The following is a 10,417-nucleotide window of genomic DNA, read 5'->3' on the forward strand; positions in this document are numbered from 1 at the left end:
TTATGACTTGGTGTTCCAATTGCCCGAATAGACCGAGTGGGGACCTGGTCTTGCTAATTGTTGATTGATTCAGAATTGCAAGTAAGCAAGTTTGGTGGCACTACGCTAGGGAGATGCAGGCTTTGACAAGGACCCATGGAACTATCTTTGGGACGACCCGCGTTACTCAATGGAAGGCTACGCACCGCGGTTAAAACACGGGCTACCTCAGGTACTTTACTAGGTTCCTATTTTCAGGCCACGTGCGCAGGTATGAAATACTCCGTCATGTGCGTACGGTGTACGGTACATTACACTTTAGTGCAATCGCTGGCGGGAATTCCCACAGTAGGCCATAAATGTATTCTATTATCCGAGATCAGCTTGTGCTCGAGGCAGCCTGTGGCTCTTGGCAACGACCGGATCGGTTGATGCATTTGTAAAACAGACCTTGGCCGTACTTAAGCTCTGAAATGGGTCTGAAAATGGCAGGCAAATATTGGCAGACGGCCGCATCTAGGTGAGGAATGTTCCGAGGGCGAGTCACGGGTCATCGGGAGAAACTTCCATACCAAAATCCTCACACACCACGCCGAGGCAGCCGAGCCGCAGGATACTGGCTGGTATCAGGCAGGGCGATCCATGCCGGGAAGACCGGGCTGGCGAGTAACATTCGCAATCGGACTTTTCTTGGTTCCCATTGTGATCACCGAGATTAGATACCAATTGGAGACTCGTTGCAAGCAATGGGTTAATGACCAAACCACGTTTGGACTCCGGTTGAAGTTTTTGTTCTTTTTTTTTTTTTTTTTTTTTTTTTTTTTTTTTTTTTTTTCTTCTTTTGTCAGATATTCCCTAGTAAATGGTCAAGGATATGTATCTTTTGTTTGCCAGTTAAGTCCCTTGTTCTTGTTGTGACATGGAGACGTTAACTCTGGGCTTTCGTGGAGCTATTTTGACTCGAGTCTCGACGTGCCGAGCTCAAACCGAATCATTGATTCTGGGCAATTCCTGGTAGCTTATCAACTTTGCGACCCAATACCCCTGTCAACATGCGGTCATAGGGCCATGGACTAGTGGGAAGCTTGTCCATATATTCTATCCACCCCAGCAAGCCAAAAAGTGCGAACAAAAAAAAAACAAAAACACAATATCACGGTTGATCCGATCTCAATCCACCAGAGCTGCGCGGCCGCCCGTTATCCACATCCTTATGGTTGGAGATGCCAGCCCGCCTGAGCTGCGAGTCTGAGAAAAGACCCGGCAGTCAGTGGTCGCCTGCCAGTACACGGACCAATCTCAATCTGGTGGGGGTCGACCGGCACCTAGCACACCACCAGCCCAGCACCTCCAACGCCAAGCAGTCGTCCGACTTGCAGGATTCGGATCCGAGACCGGGGTCCGGATTAGACCAGAACACCAGCAAAACCGCCGTCAATGATCTGAGCGACGACTGCGACCGCTACGAAGCCGAGAACGAACCGGCGACTACGAGAATAACCAAGAGGAGAACAAGTGCCGATCTGCGGTCCGTGGCTGCGAGAAGCCGCCGCGCAGGAAACTTCAATTGGAAACTGGCACGGTCGCGTGATGCATCTCCCGAACACCTAGCAAACTCTCCATCTCACGAAACGCCCGCCGTCAATCCTTCTCTTATCATCGGCGACGGCATCGACGGCCTTGCTGCCCCAAGCCCCAGGATGGAAAAGCTTCCAATCGAGTCGAGGGGGAGGCGAGGGCCCAACACAAAGACCTACCGATCGAGAAGCCCATGGTATACGTCAATGCGCACCTTAATGGTTACAGTGGCCGGCCTGTTTTGCCTAGGCCTTATCGTTCATTCGCTCAATACCAGGCAGCTTGACCCAAAAGGCTGCCGGATGGCTTGGATGCACCCCTCGTACCACCAGCTCGACGAGTTCGATACCGAACACACCCGCTTTGCCAGCAAATACTCTCTGTACCTCTACAGGGATGCCGGTATTGACCGGGACACAAAGGTGCGTGAGTTGGGATGTCTCGGGCAGTTGACCGGCCGAGAAAACAGATACTCGAAAGTCGCCCGCCTTGTGCTAAGATTTTTTTCATATCTTTTCTTTTTTGTTGTTCCTTTCGTCGCGTAGCTGAGGGGCATACCGGTCCTTTTCATCCCAGGCAATGCTGGAAGTTACAGACAAGTTAGGTCGATCGCTTCCGAGGCCGCAACCCACTATCACGATGTCGTACGACACGACGAAAAAGCGCTCAGGCGAGGTGCTCGGCCTCTTGACTTCTTCTCGGTTGACTTCAACGAGGACTTCACCGCGTTCCATGGCAGGACACTGCTGGACCAAGCCGAATATCTAAACGAAGCTGTGCGCTACATTCTATCTCTATATCTCGATCCGCGCAAGTCAGAGCGGGAATCGGGTGTACCTGACCCAACTTCGGTCATCGTCATCGGCCACTCCATGGGTGGCGTGGTGGCTCGTACCATGTTGACGATGGCGAATTATCAAGCCAATTCTATAAACACCATCCTCACAATGTCGGCACCCCATGCTCGAGCTCCTGTCTCTTTTGACGGTTTGATGGTTCGCACATACAGGGAAATCAATGACTACTGGCGCCGCGCCTTTCTGAAGCTTTCGCCGAGGGAAAACCCCCTGGAACAGGTGACACTGGTCTCCGTGGCTGGTGGTGGTCTGGACACAATCGTGCCTTCGGACTACGCAAGCATTGAGTCCCTCGTTCCGGGAACGCATGGATTCACAGTCTACACGTCTTCCATACCAACTGTGTGGACTAGTATGGACCATCAAGCCATCATGTGGTGCGATCAATTCCGCAAAGTGGTCTCCCGCGCTTTGTACGATATCGTGGATATTCGTCGGCCATCTCAGACAAAGGGGCGGTCAGAACGCATGCGCAAGTTGAAGCGATGGTTTTTGACCGGCATGGAGAGCAACATGGAGAGGGATTCTGCTCGTTCCGAAGCAAGTACACTACTAATCCTTGACGATACCTCGAATGACATTGCCAGGCAAGGAGAGCGATTTGTGTTGCGTGAATTCGGCTCTAAGCCTGGTGGGAAGGGAAGGGCATACCTGCTGCCGATACCGCCGCCTAATTCCCCTGCTGGGAAGCAATTGAATATCCTGACCGATCAGAGACTGGGTAACTCTGGGGATCCAAGTCAGATTGAAGTATTGTTTTGCAGTATGAGTGCCTCGTCTCAACAAGGCCAGACCGCCGCGACTTCTTTCTACACGAAACTGGACCTGTCCGAAGGAGATAGCACGAGCTCTACTCATCTGGCCTGCAAGAATGCTGCTTCCGACGTCATACAGCTTCCTCGATCAACGCGGACGACTCGCTATCCTTTTTATCTCGATGGCGAGCAGGTTCTTTCCCCATTTTCCTATCTCCATTACGACGTGGATGAAATTGCGTCAGAATACCAGTTTGTTGCGATTGTCGACAAGTCATGGCATCTGACTGCGGGCTTCCTGATCAGCGAGTTCAACGATCTGTCTCAGTCTCATAGCGTGCAGAGAATTGGCCTGAAGCATCTCCTTACGGCTGGGCTGGATTTCGAAATGCCGTCGGACCGCCCCATGGTCACCGAAGTCAAGATTCCGTCAATGCGATCAAGTCTCCTCGCATACAACCTCGAGATTAGCAAGAAAGCTTGCCAAGGGAGAAATGCCGACGAACTATTTACGCCCCTCGTGAGGCAATATCTGACGGAGCCCTACGAATCAAAGTTTTACGTCAACGTCAGCCGAGCCTCCATCAGTCTTCACGGAGTGGCTCCGTACGTTCCTCCTCCAATGACACCCAGGCTGGATGGAGAGGATGGATTGAGCCTTCAGTTTTGGACTGATCCGACATGCGGCGGAAGCGTACGCGTGAAACTGACAGTGGATTTCATGGGAAGCATGGGCAAACTTTATATGCGTTACCGCACTGTATTTGCTTGTTTCCCCCTACTCGTTGCTGCTCTTGTCCTCAGCAAGCAGTTCAACATTTATGATGAGACGGGCGTCTTCATTCCTTTCACGCAAGGCCTGGACCTAGCGTTGAGACGGTCTATTCCTCTTCTCCTCGCTGGTCTCACCGTCTTATCCATCGTTATGGGCGAGTCTGAAGCCAGCTCGAGCGCATCACCCCTATCGGAACATTATCACCGGCAGAATACAACCGACACCAACGCTGTGGACTTTTATCAGAACGATCTCCTGATCGGCACGAGGGATATCTTCTTCTGGTTCATGGTGCCATTGATCGGTCTGGTCAGCATTGGCGCTTGTGCAGCCCTCAACTACAGCTTTCTGGGTTTGTCGCAGCTGCTTTCCTTCCTTTTCGGCCTGCTCAAGGTTCGCTTTGCATGGCGAAACCGGCACGATGGGTACCGCAACGGGTCAGCATCTCCCTCGTCTACAAAGACGTCTTTTCGAGTGTGCTCACCCCGCCGGCGTGTGGTCACAACATTGATACTGCTTTTTTTCGTTGCCACCTTTGTGCCATACCAGTTCGCATACGTGGTCTGCTGCATCGTGCAACTTACAACGACTGTGCGAGCGCTAAGAATCACGTCAGATGCGCAGATGGCTCCATCCTCGTCGAACGCTACATCATCAGAAAAGTCCGCGACCAACAGCACAAACCAGCACAACCTGAATTTCTACAACTATGTTCACTCGATACTAGTTTTGATGATTTGGGTCATGCCCATAGATGTGCCAGTTCTGCTCGTCTGGGTCCGCAATTTGGCGTTGAACTGGATGACGCCCTTCTCATCCCACCATAACGTTCTGTCCATCATTCCATTCATTGTGCTGGTGGAGACACATACAACGGGTAAGATGGTGCCGCGTGTAACCTCGCGCCCGCTCCGCCACGTTTCAGGCATCATTCTCACCGGCACAGCGGTCTACGCGGCAATATATGGCGTTTCATACGCATACGTGCTGCATCACCTCGTCAATATCTTTGCGGCCTGGCTAGTCGCGGTTCATCTGACAACTGCGGCTGCTGCCGTTGCCGGGAGCAGCAACGGTGGGGGTTTTGCGTCTTTCTCGTCTTCCTCTTACACGATGTCGTCAATCTCGTCATTGTTTGAGAATGGACAAGTTATTGATCAGAAAGGGGGCAAGATCCCATAAGGCTACCGACAGCCTTTTTTCATTTGTCTTTGCTATTATCTGTTGTATTCCTCTGTGCCCAAACCTTTCGGGCCCCAATGTTGTGCTTGGCATGTATACACGCACGCTTTTAAAATCTTTCTTGTACCTATACCCATGGAGAGAATCTCCTCCGTTTTGCATCCTAAGGCTTTTCCTTTCTTTTGGGGCAGGAGTTCTGGCTATAGCTCTCTTGTGTGACGAGAACGCATCTGCATAGGGTGTTTTTGGGGCGTTTTTTTTTTTTTTGCTGCTTGGCCTTTGCTTCACATCGAGGGCTTGCCTGTAATTGGTGACGATGTGAATGGACCGCATCCGGCTGTTTGAGGTAATGATGCCCTCTAGCTTTCGTATAGAACGCAAATGTCAATACTACGGCTAGCGACTGTGCGTGATCCTGAAGTAATTGAAACTCACTTGCGGCCCTTTCAATAATTTAACTCTTGCATGTCGAAGCCAGCTCATGATGGTTTTGGGAAAGAATGGAAAAAAAGTAAAATGTTTATTTAGACGACCAGGCGGCTTTGGAAAAGGATTATGTCTTTGTGCGTTCTGCATTGCAGGTCATAATCCTGACAGCGAGTTCATTTGTCACGTTTCGTGAACAGGTTCCGTAGTGTAGTGGTTAGCACGTGAGGTTTTGAAGCCTCTTCCTTGATTCCTCGAATCGCGAGTTCGAATCTCGCCGGAACCTTTGGGTATCCCCCCTGTAAGGGGGATCTTATCTTTTCTACTCTGTCCTTTTTTCTTTTTCTTTTCGCTTGGTGGAAGCTATGCAAAAAGACTTTTGTTGTTTTTGCAAGTTCCATGTTATGGAACTCGTCATTGATGGTTTATTTTCGCAGCTGTGGACCGAACGATCGTTGCTGTAGGGATTGGAGTAGACGGAAATGGTAGAGGCTTTGCGCAACTTGGAACCGCGGAAAATCACAATGCGCACTTCATCCAAACTTGACAGGGAATCAGATATTTCCAACTTGTTTGAGATCAAGTAATTGTGTCTTCTTTGCGGTCCCAATCAAAATATCAACAAGTGCCGCTCGCATGAGATTGAGACTGCATGTCATCAAACAATATCATCACAACTATAACAATATATCCCAATGCTTCGCCCCCATGTGAATAGTACATATGTGTTGTAGCACAAGCATCCTGTAGTGCAATCAAGCTTGCCCCATCGCGCCAGCTTTGGCTTTCAAAAAAGACGCAGCCGAAATACCAAATCTCGTCTACGAGTCTCTGTCACTCGAATCGCAAAATACGCGTACAGGCAAGACTGCCTCCCATCCTAATTATTCTTCCCAACTCTAGTCTCGTTGGGCCCAGGATGACACTCCCCCAATCCAGATGCGGGCTTGAGGGAGCGCGTGTTTCCCGTATGGCCGCTTCACAGGTCGTATTTAGACCTGCTCGGCGCCCCAGCCCTGGTCGGCCTCGCGCATGTTGGCGGGGGGCTCGATGGAGGGGATGAACTCGAGCACGGCGTAGGCGACGCCGATGAGGCCGATGATGGAGCCGGCGATGATGCGCAGGGCACCGTCGTTGAGCAGGATGGAGCCGATGAAGATGTAAAAGGCGCCACGGCCGATGAAGGAGAAGAGGAACGACGCGTAGCGAGAGACCTGCGGCGGGATCTGGAACTCGAGGAGCGCCGTCGCTGATTTGGGCAGTTAGCGCAAGTCACCTACGACTGATTGTTTTTTTTTTTTTTTTTTTTTTTTGTATGACCCTAGGTTGTAGGGCGGCAAGAACAAGGTATTAATGCAAAAACTTACCAAGGCCAAAGACAATGACATATGAGCCGATGATTATTCCTTGGCTGTTACAACAACCAAAAAAGAACTGTTAGCCTACTGAACCCGGAGGTTTGCGCAAACATTGTGCACGTCCCAAGTGAGAACCATAGCGCAGCGAAACCGCCGACTCGGGGGGGACCGTGATTTGGGTTGGCGGGCCAAGACGTACAATCCGTTCGAGTCAGAGAAGAACTGCGAGATTCCTCCAAGGATCATAACAACAGCAACCACAAGGTTGACAATGCGGCTGCGAATTCAAAACGAGTCGCGCGCGCGCGCAAGGCGGCGAGATGGTGAGGTTAGCGACGACCAAGAAAAGGAACAAGAAAAAGAAGTACGCGACGGCCAGGCTACTGGCAGGTCTTCTCTCGGGGAACCAAAGGGTCGTCTCACAAGGAGTCTGAGAAATCCATCTTGGGCGGTTATGAAGGGCGCGTGCGGCCGAGAGCTACAAAGGGAGGAAAATAAAGCTCGGGGTTGGTTCTCGCGAGGTTAATTTTTATCGATCTGGATCGCAGGTCCGGAGCTGCTGGTCAGCTGCAGCTACAAGTTCGCACTTTGAGATGGTTGCCAAGGGGGGACAAGCTGCGGATGCACTGCAGATTGGTTTATTGGTTTTGGTTTTGGTCTTCCTAAGATTCTCAAGGGAAAAGCAAGCATGCTTCATCCAAGAGATTCCAGTTCGACTTGTGGGTGTCCGTACTGACCTGTTGTCGATCAATCGGGCGCGTTATTTTTGCTTGTGCGGTGGCTGGCTGGTGATAGATGATGTGTAACTTTACAAGGGAGCTTCGAAGGTGAGTGACGACAGCTTTCTTATTTTGCGCAATGTCAATTTTCAGGAGCTTCCGCAAGCCACCTTCGGCCTCAGCTCCTTGTTCCATCTTTGGTGTGAAACTAGGATGTTGGTGGATCCACATCTCCAAGTGGGTCGATGACATGGGGCGAACCAAGTTTTGGTCCAATCGAGAATCGCATCGCGTCTACCTTCCATACTCATTGACTCTGTACCTCAAAGGTATGGTCCATTAGTAAAGTGACTTAGTGACTGACTGGCGGAAATGGCTCAAAGCCAGTCAGTCACTAATAATTCTCTCCAGTCTGTCAAAACAAAACAGTGACTCTATATCAACACTGCTTGCTCTGCATATGCTCTAAGACCGACTAACAAGTCTATCTCCTTCCCCCTGATCGTCGCCACTTTCTTCCTCCTCTGAATCATCCTCGTCCTCCTCTTCTTCTTCCTCCTCTTCCTCCTCCTCTTCATCGGAGCTCTCCTCCTCACTCTCGCCACTGTCGTCATCTTCCTCTTCTTCATGTTCGCTCTCGGCAAGCCAGTCATCCAGCGACTTTTCACCCATTCCATTGGAAGCCTTGGCGGCCTTCGAGGTGGACATCGACGACCCGACAGCGTTGTCGAGGCTCTCGGCAGCCGGTACTGCGCGGGGCTCGCCATACGAATTCTTAACCGTCCCATCTCCCTCGCGCACCATCGGATCTGGCTCCTTGCCCTCCTCAATCCAGTCGGGCAACGGCTCGTAGCCTCTGAGGCCGTGAACTCCGCCGGCTCCAGCGATCACGAGCGCTGCCGACCCGAGAGTGTACCCCTTGCGTATTTCTGACGGGCTTGGTGCCTGCGGTGCTGGCTTTGGCGCGAGTAGCATCAGTGTTGCCAGCTGGGGCACTCCGAGCAGGGCCCTGTACATCCTTGCGCGGTCGCGGAGGTCGTAGGATGTGTCGTACCGGACTAATACTAGCGTATAATCCCATAGTATCGCGGTTGGGTGGGCCTCCTCTGGTTCCTGGGTTGCCTGCGCTTCCGATTCATCGGGAGCCCCCCAACCTTCGGTTTCCAGGGGTTCACTCGTAACGGATGGCTTTTGCTGCATCTTTTTGGCAGATTCATCCCCCGAAGTTCTGTTGAGATGATGTAAGTGGACCTTGGCAGCTAGCAACAGGATTTGTCGCTTGGTGACCTCGGCCTCGTTTGCGAAATCCTTGAGTAGAATGCGCAAGACATCTGCCGCAACGTTGTCGCCATCATTTATACCAGCAAACTCCCCGACCAGCCAGACGATCGTGGCGCGCGCAAGTGGATCGGTGGCAGAGTCGAGGTTTCTCGCCAGCCGGACTACGGTGAAGAGGTGCGAGCTCGGATCGCGCTGGATCAGATGTCGTATGACCGTCAGACTCTCGGCGGCAAGTGTACCATCTAAACTTGTGATCTGCCCAAGTAAAAGCCGTAGACACCGACGAGATGCTGCCGCATCTGCCTGTGCACAACGTCCAATGGCCCGCACGGCAGCGCGCATGAGCTCCCTGTCCTGCGGCGAGCCGAAACCCCCTCGGGAAAAATGCTCCAGCTCCGACAGGATCAACGACTTCACGTGAGGGGCGGCGTGCGGAAAGATGAGCGTAAGCACCTCCAGCTTGAGCTCCCACACCTCTGGGGTGTCGGTGCCCCGGACGAGACAGTGCGTCGCATAACGCGCAAACTCGGCTGGACGAGATAGGCATACGGACACGATGCTGTACAGGGCCGCCTGTTGGGTGTCCTGAGGGCCACGGAGGAGAGCGATCAAGGGGCCGATCGCGGAGCTGATGTATGAGTCTGTGCCGAGCGCAATATAGCAGCGCGCTACGGAAACAATCACAGCCGAGTTGCGGCTGTGTAATAACGGCTTGATGCTATTGAGAAATAGCTCAAGGTCTGTATCAAGTACCACGACCTTTTCGCCTTCGGCGTCTCCGGTATCTGGACTATTAGTCCCGCCGCCTTCCCCGTAAAAATCCTGTAAATCCGGAGTATGGTTCTTGACGGCCTTGGTCTTGACTATACGCGTCCGCCTTGGGAAACATTTTCTCCCATATACCGTCATCAACCTTAAAGTCGACAGCTGTGACCATTCGTCCATGTCTACGATTTTTCGTACCAGGGCTCTGTAGTGTTTATGTATCAGATCCAGCCGGTCTGGGCAGACCTCCAGGAACGCGGTGACTGCAGCACCTGCGACATAGTACTGCTTGTCACCAAGCAGAGTGGTGAGATATTCGAGAAGCTGTGGCAGCTGAGAGGGGTCGAGACGATGACATTTCGGGATCGCCAGGGCAGCGGCACGGCGCACATATGGACTCATGTCGCCGACCCCTTTCTTGATGGCCAGCGAGACGATCTGGCTGATAACGGGGACGCGGATGCCTGACATGGTGCGAAGGGCGAGCGCTCTGACCTGCGGGTTGCTGTCGGATAGTGACTTTTGGATCGTGTTGATTGACAGCAATGCCAGGTCCGGCTCCTGTTCGGCATGGTGAAGGAGGTAGATGTAGACCAGCTTCTTGATCTCTAGGTTCGGGGATGCGACATTTTTGACCACAGAGGAGAAGAACTGAAGAATATTTTGTGACCGGTACATCATCTGTGTAGTCGCCAGCGGTCGTCAGCATGAGCGGCAACCGATATAAGAGACACCCTAAGAG

General features: G+C 52.1%; 3 protein-coding genes across 3 annotated transcripts in view; 1 reads left to right on the plus strand and 2 right to left on the minus strand.

Moving 5' to 3' along the window:
- Positions 1-1,202: 1,202 nt before the first annotated feature.
- Positions 1,203-5,126, plus strand: PpBr36_01371 (uncharacterized protein; the record flags this gene model as incomplete). Its single annotated transcript, XM_029888558.1, has 2 exons — positions 1,203-1,979; positions 2,103-5,126. 2 exons carry the CDS (start codon positions 1,203-1,205, stop codon positions 5,124-5,126), a joined length of 3,801 nt encoding a protein of 1,266 aa, XP_029751281.1.
- Positions 5,127-6,544: 1,418 nt separating this feature from the next.
- PpBr36_01372 (uncharacterized protein) lies at positions 6,545-7,353 on the minus strand (the record flags this gene model as incomplete). The annotated part of the gene is made up of 4 exons (XM_029888559.1): positions 6,545-6,801; positions 6,920-6,963; positions 7,110-7,187; positions 7,334-7,353. 4 exons carry the CDS (start codon positions 7,351-7,353, stop codon positions 6,545-6,547), a joined length of 399 nt encoding a protein of 132 aa, XP_029751280.1.
- A 741-nt stretch (positions 7,354-8,094) lies between these two features.
- Positions 8,095-10,417, minus strand: part of PpBr36_01373 (uncharacterized protein) — a gene marked incomplete at both ends in the record, with an annotated part of 2,917 nt that continues 594 nt past the window's right edge. The window contains one exon of the mRNA XM_029888560.1: positions 8,095-10,356. Within this exon, the coding sequence (XP_029751279.1) occupies positions 8,095-10,356 (2,262 nt within the window). The remainder of the gene's footprint in view (positions 10,357-10,417) is intronic.

The sequence above is a fragment of the Pyricularia pennisetigena genome, chromosome 2 (genome assembly GCF_004337985.1).
Source record: "Pyricularia pennisetigena strain Br36 chromosome 2, whole genome shotgun sequence".
Lineage (NCBI taxonomy): Eukaryota > Fungi > Ascomycota > Sordariomycetes > Magnaporthales > Pyriculariaceae > Pyricularia > Pyricularia pennisetigena.